Source organism: Bactrocera latifrons, unplaced genomic scaffold (assembly GCF_001853355.1).
Source record: "Bactrocera latifrons isolate USDA-ARS-PBARC rearing strain unplaced genomic scaffold, ASM185335v1 scaffold_17, whole genome shotgun sequence".
Taxonomy (NCBI): domain Eukaryota; kingdom Metazoa; phylum Arthropoda; class Insecta; order Diptera; family Tephritidae; genus Bactrocera; species Bactrocera latifrons.
The window spans coordinates 287,377-301,311 of NW_017535185.1; the positions used below are offsets into that span (position 1 = coordinate 287,377).

The 13,935-nt window shown below is 40.0% G+C and overlaps 1 protein-coding gene across 1 annotated transcript in view; it reads right to left on the reverse strand.

Moving 5' to 3' along the window:
• LOC108966700 (protein piccolo-like) overlaps positions 1-13,935 on the reverse strand; it is a 63,779-nt gene that overhangs the window by 3,801 nt on the left and 46,043 nt on the right. Inside the window, exon 3 of the mRNA XM_018929721.1 lies at positions 2,074-5,386. Coding sequence (XP_018785266.1) covers positions 2,074-5,132 — 3,059 coding nt within the window. The 5' untranslated portion in view covers positions 5,133-5,386. The remainder of the gene's footprint in view (positions 1-2,073; positions 5,387-13,935) is intronic.

The window sequence follows — 13,935 nt, forward strand, 5'->3', positions numbered from 1 at the left end:
GGCAATTTATCTGCTCGTTTTTATATTTTTGTTTTTTGTAAACAACACAACAATCGCTACAACAATCGGAAATTGCATACACAGTTTCCAATTCTAGAAATTTGAATACTCGCTCACCTCTGTGGCTTTGTATTCGCTCAGCGTTGTACCTCTCTTCTTCACAATTCTAAGTAACTAACGACTCGTTTATCTTTCGGCCGTTTTCTCACCTGTACGGCGTTAAATTAAAACTTGTACTAATTACTTTTGCCCACAATGCAGAGCGTAAAAGCACGGCGTCAACGCAAAATGAGTCGCTGGTTCATCATAAGTGTCGCTGCAGTGCTTCACGTTATGACTGTTACCCCGCTCTGCACTCGGCACTCACCGCCTTTGTCAGTAATCTACATATGAACCCCTACCATTGTAGCGCTTTGCGCCTCGGTGCTACCGCTGCGCTATCATTGTCTACCGTCGCTTATCATTCTTTTCGGTTCCGTGCTGTCATTAACACTTTTTTTACCCGTCACCCTGCGCGTCTTCGTGCTTTGATTTGTATTTCGTATTATTCTAGTCTCTGCTCCCCATTTTGGCCAAATTTTATTTAGCACATTTGCATTGTACCGGCGTTTTTTTTTTTTTTAGAGGTTATCTCGCACTTTCTTGCATATTCACTCATATACATCCATATTTAAAGTATATCACATTTTGTTTTGAGGTGCCGATTCCATTTAGAGTCAGATAATTCAGTTTATACTAACTAAAATGCGCTCTATTAACTTTGCCTGTCTCTTATCTATACATAGCACACTTTCTTATCTTGCGCTGGCACTAGCTAATGGATTCGGTTTGGTAATGGAAGTTCAAAGTGAGCGGCAGAGTGTGAAAAAATATTCATACCGGGTGAAGAAGTTATCGTTTGTAAGCCCCTAAAAGTAGGTGAAGATATTATTTACCGATATCTATGGTATGCATCAAAATTACTGATGTCTGCGGTCTCCTCTACATTACTGAAACGGACTATCGGACGATTGTCTCAACTTAGTAAAAGCACCTGTGACCTTTTTAAAAGATTTTCTTGACGATTGACGCGCCATTTTGTCAGCTGAAATCATTAAAATTCTCAAAAATCAAGCTAAAGCATCATTGCTACCCAAGCTGAGAATCAAGAATCCCCTTTTTACAATAACCGCCTCAATATTTCGCTTAGTCGAAGCATCTGCGATCTTTATAAAAGATCTTCCTGGTGATTGAATTCCCATATTGCCAGCTAAGCTGGTTGAAATTCTCAAGAGACAATCTATAGAATCATTCCTATTCGAACTTACTACTATTAGATGTCCCCATTTTCAACAACCACCTAAATTTTCGCTCCGATCTCGAAAGCGCTCTGATCTGATCTCGAAAGAACTAAGATGTTCCAACATTCCTTGACCGTTACAGTTCGACTGGAGATAGAAAATTGCAATATCTGGAACATTTATTGAAACTCTATGTCTCTGAAATCGATTCATAAGCGCTAACCGATTAGAAACTTGATGCCCGTCTTTTTTATCCGAAGAGTCTCGTCATATTTTGTTTTAGAAAACATGATATACGTCCACAGACGTTATCTTTGTCAGTTTATGTTTCAACGAAGCGCTACAAACTGTTTCCTTGATTAATAAGTCCCTTTAAAATTTCTGGAGTAACAGCAAACTTCCCACAAAATCCCAGAAATCTGATTTAGGTTTGCTATTATACAGCTCAGATATAAAGGTACCCTCATGTGTGGTCGATCTTACCCCTACGAGAGAAAGAGAAACTTGTATCTAAGATTAGGTTTCTTAAACACGCACTGGTTCTTCGAAGTCTTCTGCTCAGTGAGGTTCCTCGAAGATATGATCCTCTTAAATTAAGTGGCTTGACCGTCACTAAACGACTTTATTAATGCAATTACTGTGTAAATTAAAGGCGATTTCGATTTTTTCATTAAAAACTTTTGGTCTGAATTCTAAGCTTTCAGGTCAGTAAAAGTTTTTATAATGAAGACCTGTAAGCTCCTTTGAAATTTCTTGTAAAAAGAACTCAATCTTTCTTATTAAACAAACTTACCCATTCGGCAAAGACTGCGGCTCCAGCGACGAGAACTCCTCTTCCACCTCACCAATGGTTGGCAACATATTTGAATGCCAATAAAGATTGAAGTAAGCTTCGGATGGTCCCGGACCGTTAATCACTTCCGGCGGTCCCAATTTTTCACCATCCTCACAGTCATAATCGCGCTCAGCATCATTATCGACAGCACTACCCTCCTCCTCATCATCTTCACTCGAACTGGAGTAGTATGTGGGTTGTGAGTCATTCACCTTAATGCATTTGCCCACCACAGCTGGTGGCGGATCCTCATCATCGACGTTGCTCTCCAAATGTTGCTCGTGTTCAAAATTCGACGGTGTCTTAAATGTGGACAAAGTTGTGTTCAATGAGTTGCCATCGTCCTTGAGTTGAGCATTTGGACTGTGCTTGCGTACGAGGTCGAAGAGGCTGGGCAACTTTTCGTCTTCATTGTCATTGACATCCGTAAACGGTGTGCGCGGTTCTTGAGCTTTGCTCTCGTACGTTTGTATTTTGAAACGGATTTCGCGGTTCGGTGAGACGCTTGCTGGTGGTGATTGTTGTTTGAAAGTGTGCATTATCGGTGCATTACCGGGCGCTGGAGATATTGAAGGTGATGGTGTTTGCACGCTGCGGTCGCCAAGTGTTACTGTAACGGTACCATTAGCGCCCTGAGCAGTTTGTAATTTCGGTATATGCGTCGGCGTCTTGGCCAATGATTGCACACGCTCTGGTGGTTTAGGTTTCGGACCTTTGACTTTTGTGGATGTGATTGTAGTAGTTGACGCTAGTATTGCCTCAGCGGATGTCGACTGTCCACTAAAGACGGGTATGAGTGTACGTTCGGGACTCTTCAGTTTTGATTCGGCTGAATTCGTGCGTTGCAACGGCATTTTCAAACTCACCGGCGGGCTGGACTCCTTAGACTTGCTGCGATAGAGTCCGAGTTTCAGATCCGTTTCGGATTTTTGTTTGTGCGTTAAGAAACGTGGTATATTAGAAGGACTGCCAAGGTGCTTTCGTTCCATGGAGCTGTCCAACTCGAGCGAACGTTTCGGCGAGAGCACGACCGGAATGCGCGATTTGTGTGGCGATAATTTACTAGTTTCAGCAGGTTTTGCTTTATCTGTCGGTGGTTTGCGTATGGCGCTAGCCACGCTCTCCGTAGAACTGTGACATTCTTTATCCAAGAACATAGCGGTCTGTTGCTTAATAGTTGCCGCAAGCTCAGGACTTTGTTTAAGCTTGATTTCGCCTTCAGTCTTTGCGCGTTCGAAGGAACGCTGTGAGTTTGGACCAAACACCGAAGCTATAGCTTTCGGTATTTTCGTTATGAACTCCTTAGCGCTTTGTGTGCTCTCGTGTGGGCTGGGCGTGGTTGGCGTATTTGCAGGCGTTTGCGGATAGTGCGTCGGTGTGTTGGGTGTGGTAGGTGTTGTGGGCGTCTTCGGAGTATTTGCCGCTTTAGGTGTTGACCTAGCTTGCAACGCCTCGCTGGGTACTGTCGGTGGCGCCACTTGTATGGGTAGCTTAGTGGGTGTGGCAATTTTACGTGGTGTGGGTATAATTGAACGTTTCTTCGGCTCAACTGTCGGCGAGCCGTTTGTGCCAACTACGGCTTGTCGCGGTTTAGGTGTTGGTAACACCACATTTAGCGCACCTGTTGCCTGTGGTTTTAGCTCCACATTCTCATAGGTGTTCACCTTCTCGGTCTTAAACTCCACATTCTCGTAGTTGTTGCCTGGTATAAATGTTAACGGTTTCTTCGCTTGCGTCGCGGACATTGTGCCCGCCAACAAATCTGGCATTACATCCCCCATTGTTGGCGATGGCACATCGGCGACTTTCTTAAGACACTCATCCAACTGCACTGCCGCATTGCCATTCACATTCACATTGAATTCTTGCTCCAGCATTGTGAACGGCTTGAGCACCTTTGCCAACTCTGATTTATTAATCACACTCTGGCCATTTGTCAGCGATGTGTAGCTGGACAGATCCGATTCGGACGAATAGTTGGAGCTCATGGAGAATTTATCAATCACTGTCGAAATTGTGCTTGCAGTGTCATCCGATTCCGACTCTGTCTTTAGCGATTGCCCGTCGGCAAACAGATTTATGTAATACTCAGCATCTGGCGGCGGTGTAAAAGGTTTATCCACCTCGCCGCCATGTGACGCGCTCGCCGCTGTTAGTGTAATTGCTGGCGCGGCACTAGCGCTGTTGGTAGCCGACGCTGCAGGCACCACAACTTTACTTTCGCCATTTAAAGACTTGCGCTTCACGAGCTTACGTGGCGGCACTGGCGGTGGTGGCGGCGGACTGCCCTTCATTGGCCCATTGCTCATAATCACAGCTGTGCCGCTTGCATCATTGCTCAGCATACGCGCACCCGACGCGCTGCCCGTCATTGCATCCATAGTATTGGCGCCCGCCAACAACAGCTCTTCCTCCGTCTCTGGCTTGCGTCCATAACCGTTGCGCACCCGTAAACGTATTGCGACATTATCTTTCAAACAGCGCACGCATTCAATGCGCGTCAGCTCACAGACGCGTTGCTCATCGATGCTGACGATTTCATCGCCCTCGCGCAATGCACCCCAACTGGCGTACACTTTGGAGGCCGGACTGTCGGCAGCGCAGGACTGTATGTAGAGTTTGTGCACCTTTTCGGCGCTACGTGTGCCGCCTTGAAACTTTAGACCGAAACCCAAACGTTCACCTGGCTGCCGGTGCACTATTAACAGTTCAGTATCTGCTTCCGCCTCTGCGGTGTGCAACAAACCATTCGTGTTGCCATTGTGCGCATTTGCTTCTACACTTCCGGCACTTTGTTCGCTGCCACCACTGTTAGTGTTGTGCAATTGTGTTTGATTGTTGATCGTTAGTACAGTTATATAGGAAGAGTCTTCTTCGACTGAGCTTTGTCTTTGCTTGACTAGCTGTCTGCGGTTTGTGTCTTTGGATGCGGGATCGTCTACTTCAACAACAGTCACATAGTCGTCATCCGTTGTTGGTGTCGTCGTTATCGTTGTGCTTGCGTTAGTCGTCGCCATGTTGTTGTGTGGTGTATTTAATTTGTGTTCTATGCCGCGCTCGCTGATGTGCTGTATTGCTTATTGCTGAATGTATGTTGAGTATTTGTGCGCTGCTACACCGCTGTGGTGAGTTTGGTGCATTTAATGCTTGGTTTGTTGCGCTTTCAGCGGCGGTTTGTGTATTGGCTAAGCGAAGCTCTGCACTTGCTCAGTGGTGAATATGTGTGCTTACTGTTATGTTGGTGTAGTTGAGTTCGTAACTCCTTATAATGCTGAAATGAAATAAAGTACAGCTTTTAATGAAGGTTGAAGTGAGAAAATAAAGTTTTTATAAAATATTTGTTATTAAACGAAGCTGTAGGTGAATTTTGCTAAGTTACTATGAGGTTAAGAGAACATATTTACTTAGCTTAATTAAGCATTGTCATGCATTAACTAAGCTATTCCTTTTGCAGTTAACTGGGTTGTCGGAAATCAGTATACTTGCTGCGGTTGACTTGGAAAAACTCTGTACCAAATTCTACATTTTTTGTTATTGAATAGCATGCTGCTACAACAAAACATTCTCACTTAATTTTAGTAAGAATTATACGATCTCGGTCAATATATACGGTATAGAATCGCCTAAAGGAACGTGAGTCCACTTAATGCCAAATAAATTATATTTTTCCTATTTTTCGAAGACTTTTATCATAGCTATTGAGAGTAGAGTTATCTATTGAGAGCTCAAATAAGCAAAATGTAAGCAAAAAAGTTGTATATGGCAAGTGGACGTGATTTATAAGTGACTTTTTTCATTTTTAAAATATGCTAGAGGGCTTCCAGACAATTTTATTGACAATTTTAACTCAAAGCCTTCAAGAAATTTCTGAAATATGAAATTTCACCTGAAACAGAGCAGGGCCACGCCAATTATACAATTTTTTAACTGATCCATATGTGTTTGGACCAACGAATTTTTCATTTTTGGCGTTGTACTTTAGAGTGTTGTCGGTTAGGTTAGCTTAGATGGCTGATCAAAGATCGAAGGTGTACTACTATATGTATTCTTTTCTATTTGCGTTCTCAAGATAACCCGGCGACAGGGGGTTCTTTGCGAGAATTCGCCTAAATCTAGGAACTCGTGGCAACCCTCCACTTTTTCGCAGAATTTTTTCCATGAGGTCCTCTTCGCCTTCCTTAACTCGGACTTGTATGTTGCAAATCCAGTCGTCAGTTGACCCTGCGTCCTGCAGGTTCTGATTTCCGCGGGTTCTATAGTCTCCCAGAGCGGTTTCGCCTTCCCTTTCAGTGCTTTCAGTGGACAGGAACTCTCCCGTGCTGTTTTACATACCGAGTTGAAGGCTTCGACCGAACAGTCCACCATGTAGGTGCTGACGAATGAGTGTACCACCAACGCGCGTGTGAGAGTTTGCCGAAACCGTTTGCGATACATTTTTCAGTTTGTGTTATTGGACTTTTTGAATTTTTGAGCGTCTTATATTAAATGGGGGAGGCTATCACTTGATTTACCAGATTTTACTCAAATTCTACACTTCGCTTGTACTAATTTGTACCTTTCGTATCAATATTAAGCTTCTATAAGTATCTTCAAACTTATTCAATAACCTTTACTACTGTATTCTCACAAAGTCCCCTCCTGCTGATCAACCTCAAACATTGCTATCAAACCCCCCACATGAAATTTGACCCAACAAACTAAAGACCAAAGCAACAAACTTGCAAACCGCCATAAAAAGTAACTGCAGCTACAAACAAAAAAGTGTCGAGCTTTCTGCTAACTGCTTTTGCGCCTTAAGCACTTTACCGGTAGCGCTGTGGCAAGCAACGCTGCTGCCTTTTACGAGCATTTCAAGGCATATTTTTAGCACTCTTTTTTTTTATCTGTGTTTTGTGAAAACTGCAATGTTGCCGCTGGTTGTAGAAGAATTGCGGTTAACAACATGACGGCATGAGCGGTTAGAACCTGCTCCAAACTCACTCAGCAACACTGCTATGCAGTCTAAGCAATGTTTGTTTGAATGAGTGTGTGTGTACGTGTGTTTGTGGCCTGGCATTCCTGTATAGCACCTCAAAGGCGCACATTCTAGACGCGCATGCGCACAAGCTGACGACAGCAAAGTGATTGTCTGACATACTTTTTCATGATGGAGTGGCGTCGGCGTACGCGTCAGCACTAGCGGCTATTTATTTTCATTTATATGGTAGTGGCAACGTTATTGTTTGTGGCAGCATGTTGCACCTCCAAGCAACTTGCTTGTAGTAAGCTTTGTATAGTCTTATCAGCCTGTGTTGCTGCCTCAATGTGGCAAGCTGGCTCCAAATGGCGTTTGTTTGTCGTTATGAAGCCGTTGTTTGCCGTGAGTTATTTGCTTAGTTTTGAACACAAGCGTCTGGAATTTGCGCTCACTTGAATTTGCTATTAATGTTTGGTGGTTAAATGAGTAAAAGTTGTAATGTTTGAAGAGTTTGAATTCCTGTTTGGTGAAATATAGTTATTTCATCTTCAAGTGAATTGTTTTTTTTTTTTTTTTTTTTTTTTTTTTTTTTTTTTTTTTTTTTTTTTTTTTTTTTTTTTTTTTTTTTGTAGTAAAAACGGGACATTGCAATCTTAACTGAGCCTAGAGCGAAGTTTCGAAAAAAGTTCCGTTTCAAAACTCTGAATTCCCATAACAGAGAGTTACTGCTAAAGCACCAGCAACGCATTTTAGTATATTAAAGAGTTTTATACCATATGATCAGATTTGAGCCGGACAGCTCTTTGCAATCTTAACTGACTGAGTCTAGATCGGAGTTTCTGATAAAAAGTTGTATTTCAAATTTCTCACTTCTAATAAAGGCGAGTTACTCATAGACAACCAGCAACATCTTTAAGTCCATTAAATACACTTTATAACATATGATCAAATTTGAGCCGGACTGACAAAAAAAACCTATACCACTTGTTAAGAAACTTCAAATTTAAAATTTATTTCATTTGAAGTTCAACTGATAAAATTAAGTTCTGAATATAAAATCATTCTAAAGGCCTTCATGACTTCTCTCGCAGTAACGCATGCGAAGAACCCAATTTTTGAGTATTTTTTACTAAATCTAGTCTAATGTCATCAATAGCACTTTGAGTATTCACTTATAAAGCTTGAAGATGTTCTGGTTTATTGCTTAACACCAATGACTTGAAATAACCGGAGAAGAAGTAGTCTATTGATGTTAAATCCTGACTTATTTCAGACCATTCAATGTCGCAATTTCTTGAAAGAATCGAATCTCCAATCCTTTCGCAATAATGCGTTTGTTGCACATGCTGTCTGGCACTTAACCCTGTCTTGTTCGAAATAGTTGTTGTCACGATCTTCTTCTTTCAATTGCGGCCATCAGAGGTTGATGATCAACGATCTATACCGCTCTCCATTGACAGTGACGGTGTCGCCAGCTTCATTTCGAAAGAACTACTTATCAATGATTCCATCAAACCAAAAACCGCACCCAACTGTCAATTTAGGTGTATATAATGGTTGTTCATGAATATTTCTTACATTTTCTTCGCAACAGAATCGATGGTTTGCTTATTTACCGCAACACTCCTTTGAAAGTGAGCCTGATCGAAGAAGATGATTTTCTTAAATAAATCGCTTTCAAGTTGTTGCAAGGCAAAATCAGCAAATTCACGACGCTTATGGTAAGTACAAAGGCTTCAGTGCTTGGGTGAGCAAAATTGTATAAGAATACAAGCCCAAATGCTTTTTCAAATTGTGGTTTGAGACAGTCCGCATTCTTGAAAACAAATTGTATGCGATAAATTGCGGTCTTCGGCACTACTTGCCTGAACGGCAGCAATATTTTCATTACTTCGAGCGGTTCCTTGTCTTATTGGCACCTTAAAATTACTCTTTGAAGGTGACAAATTTCAACTAATAACTTGGAATGACTCAATCTGGTGAAAGCCGGGCAATAGAGCAGAAAGTGACAAGATTATTTCACATCGGCTTCCTCCATACAGTTTTTGCTAAGGCGCACAATAGAATATTTAGGGGCATACAATTTATGAAACACTAATTAAATTTATATAGTTATACACAGGCAGACATACATACATATGTACATACTATATCTAACAGTCGCCGAAATTGTAGATTTCTCTACAAACCAGTCATCAACTTGCCGGTCTTAAATTGAAAATATTTGTAAAAAGAATAAAAACAACAACTGGCAAACAAGTGAACAACTTGAACATGCATAAAATACGCGAACACCCACACAAAAATCGACAGGTCGCCGCTAATGCTAAACACGCTGTGGAATGTAATGCCAACCAGTTAGAGTTACTATCAATAATGAAAAAGAAAGAACAAACAAGTAAGGAAGGGCTAAGTTCGGGTGTCACCGAACATTTTATACTCTCGTATCAAATACCGTATTTGTGTAAAGTTTTATTCCGCTATCATCATTGGTTATATATTATACAGAGAAGGCATCAGATGGAATTCAAAATAGCGTTATATTGGAAGAAGGCGTGGTTGTGAACCGATTTCACCCATATTTCGTACATGTCATCAGGGTGTTATGAAACTATTATGTACCGAATTTCATTGAAATCGGTCGAGTACTTCCTGAGATAAGGTTTTTGGTCCATAAGTGGGCGACGCCACGCCCATTTTAAGTTTAAAAAAAAAACCTGGATGCAGCTTTCTTCTGACATTTCTTCCGTAAAATTTAGTGTTCCTGACGTTTTTTGTTAGTCGGTTAACGCACTTTTAGTGATTTTCAACATAACCTTTGTATGGGAGGTGGGCGTGGTTATTATCCGATTTCTTCCATTTTTGAACTGTATATGGAAATGGTTGACATAGCTATAGTAGTTTTCGAGATATGTACCAAAAAGTTAGTAGGGGGCGGGGCCACGCCCACTTTTCCAAAAAAATTACGGCCAAATATGCCCCTTCCTAATGCGATCCTTTGTGCCAAATTTCACTTTAATATCTTTATTTATGGCTTAGTTATGACACTTTATAGGTTTTCGGTTTCCGCCATTTTGTGGACGTGGCAGTGGGCCGATTTTGCCCATCTTCGAACTTAACCTTCTTATGGAGCCAAGAAATACGTGTACCAAGTTTCATAGTTTTTACTCAGGTTACAGCTGGCACGGACGGACGGACAGACGGACAGACGGACAGACGGACGGACGGACAGACAGACATCCGRATTTCAACTCTACTCATCACCCTGATCACTTTGGTATATATAAYCCTATATCTGACTCTTTTAGTTTTAGGACTTACAAACAACCGTTATGTGAACAAAACTATAATACTCTCTTTAGCAACTTTGTTGCGAGAGTATAAAAATACTACATACATGAGCTTAGCTGCAGACTCAAGCGGCTTAAAAAAACATAATAATTTTTACCACACAGCCTGCAGCTTTCTTTATTAACTTTTGTGGCAAATAAACTTAATTAAGTGCTACTCGTCTAAATTTCTTTCAAAAAACCTCTTCGACGAATTTTTCTTCAAATTCTTGTTGCAATTTGTTGTTTCATTCATTATTTGAAGCTTTGTTTGACTTTCCAGTTAATCTCATTCGCTTAYACACTCAAAATGCAACTATGTATGTATGTATCTTAGAGTACTGCAAAGTAACCACAACAATAGTGCCGTTAGTTTTTTGTTGCTTTACAAATAAAGCTCCAGACACTCTACCACTTTGTTCCACTCATTTCGCTATGTACTCACAGACATCGGCTTATTTTTACGGTACTTTGTTGTCGTATCATGACTTTCGGTTATTTGCCACTACGATTACAATAACAACAGCAGTCGACTTTCAAATGCTGTTGAAAACTGGAAAATCTGTGTCTTACAGGTGACCGCATACCAAGCATGCCAAAGAGAGTAGGGCACACGCGCCTTGACTTCGGCAAATGTTGCAAGTTGCAGGCACTCGGTGTGATTTTGGATAATGCAATGTAGAGATATGAACATATTTTAAGAAATGTATATATAAACAAGTATTTTAGACCTGATCGTACAAAATGTTATAGAATAAGTAGTAAGATCTTTTATTATGAGAGTATCAAGGTTGTATTTGATATGGCTGACACTATTTTTCACATTTTTATAACATATTGATACTGTTTGAGAGATAAATGTCGGTACATTCTCTGCTCTCGATTTATTTTTCTCCATAATCTCAATATCTCCTTTGGTTGTTAGATTACACTTGAAAGGTAAAAATTTTTTTAAAAAATGTGTTGAAAGTTTATTCGTGGGATTACCATTAGAGAAATAAAAGTCGATACAGCATTCCGCTCTTTCTCTCTCTCTCTCTCTCACTCTCTCTCTCTCTCTCCCTTTATCTCTCAATTTCTCTTGTTTAGTATTGAGATTTGGTGTGTACAAAATGAGGTTCGAGAGCTCAGGTAGTATGCCAAGAGGCGTGGTACATTGCTTGGAGTCCTAAGTTTTGTTCGGACAGCTATGATTTATAGCATAGAGCTCTTAGAAATGTTAGGATTTTGTAAGAGAATTTACTATTTCGAAGTCTTTAATGTCTAAATGTGATAAATTGAGATTATTGCTCGTCCTTAATATGTTACTTTCCAGGAAAAGGCTTCCTTCGAAGTAAAATCTATAACAATTTATCCAGAACTATTTATCTAACTATTCTTAGCTATCTAACTAGAAGCGGGCGGGTCTTCTCTTGTCGCCGAAACATGAATCCCCGTTACTTTTCTAAAGTTACTCTTTTGTTAAAGAGAGTCAACCTTTAATGGTTTGCTTCATCGTCGATTATATCTCTCTCCTTACCATACATCTGACAGGATGGGAAACTGCTCATAATGTTCACAGCAGAGCACATAATGATCAGTTTTCTAAGTCTTTCAGAGAGGTGTGCATTCACTCCGATAGCGTAGCAGCTAGACGGCATTGACTGCTCGCTTAAAACTAGTCAAAGAGTGCATAATCTCGTTAGTAATAGTTTTAAGCTTCTTCTGTATTGAATTTGTATGGGCGGAACCGACGGAAATTACATAGCCGAAGAGCTTGCTGGGAAGAGCACTCTCACTCTAATTTCATCCAATTGGAAGCGAGTCACTTTTTCTATATCTTCATGCGTTTTAGCGGTGGACTTATGAACCTCCAGTAACCTCGGCAAGCGCTGGTCAACAAACAGACTTGGTGCGACTATAGGATGCTTTGACTCCAAACTGAGCCTAAATGGTGCTCTGAACGACTTGAACTTAGCAACGTCAATCTCAACGCAATCGTTGGTGTTCTGGCTGGACATTATCTAAATATTTTTGTCATTATTTTGATGAGACAGTTTGTATGACAGCTATAAGCTATAGTTATCCGATCTGAACATTTTCTCAGAAAATAGTAGCGTTGACTGAGAGAATATATTATGGAATAGTTTTTCATAAAGATATTTCGTCAAATGTAAAAGTTTCGATACAAGAACTGGATTTTGGTACTTCATTTTATAGGCCAGCTATATCTTACAGTAGTTCGATATCAACAGTCTTGACAAATGAGTAGCTTTTTGTGAAAAAAATGCTTATTTAAACTTTCACGTCAATATCTCAAAAATTAAGAACGGTGATAAGTAGAAAATCGCTTCTCTTCTTTGTGTATAAAAATTATAAAAAAAATAAAACACATAAAAAAGAAACCCTAGCAATAACTGTTGTTAATACACTTTTTCAAGTGTCAATCTTATATGCACCAACTAATTATTTATCATTCATTTACAAATATAGTAAACACCGGCCAACTACTGGTTTGCTTATCGCAGACTATTGACACAGGAAGCGGCCATTAAGTTGTGTTGCTCTACATATGCTTAAGTGCTTTTACTACAAATATTACTTTTTATGATTGACCGGTTTTAGAACGGAAAAGGAAGTTGCTTGACGTGATTGAGAGTGTGGCAACATTAAAGGGAAATTAATGTGTTCTATAATGGAAATGCTGGTAGCCTAAAGATGCTGATAATGATGGTGGGAAAGGAAGATTATGAAGAGCATGGTGATACTGATGATGATGGTAATAATGAGCAGAATAATGGTTATGCATTTTTAAACAAACATAAAACAATTTAAACTTTTTTTTAGCTGTTTTCATTTTTATAATTTTCTGTTAACTCCCTCGGAATATTGGCAAATATTCGCTGATAAGTCAACAACGGCAAAAGACTACAAAGTAAAACTAACTACAAAAGTGTACAATCTCGACTTGCGCACTCTTTGCTAAACATTTTTCTCAGCGACTCACGCAAGCGTGTTGACTAACTACTGCGTGAGAATGTTTAGCGCGGGTGCTGGTTAATGGAGAAGACAAGTTTAACGTAAAACTAATTTATTTGCATAATTTATGTTGCATGAGCTCTTTATGTGTTTGTGTAGGTGTGCGTGCGAGCGAAAAAGGTCAAGCTTTGTAAGTAAAGTGTGAGCAAAATCATTGTCGGTTGAGAATTGTTGACTTGACATTGAAAAATGTGGAAACAAGTTGAAATGCGGCTAAAGATTAGACTATCAAAGTTATAGTAAATAAATAAAATATCTTACAAAATAAATTTAGTTAAAATACAGTGCAGCAAAAGGTAGAATTTTGCAACAGTAGTTTTTTATGAATTGTGGAGTTTAAATTAAAGTTGAAATAAAGTTTGTTAAGGGGAAAGCCATTAAATGCACTGATATTTTTGCTTGCAACATGCTGCTAGCAACATTGCAGAAAGTTAACTGTGATTTTATTAATAAGAAATGTTGCACCAGGTTTCTTTGCAACATGTTGCTGCAACATTTTAAGTTATGCCACTACAA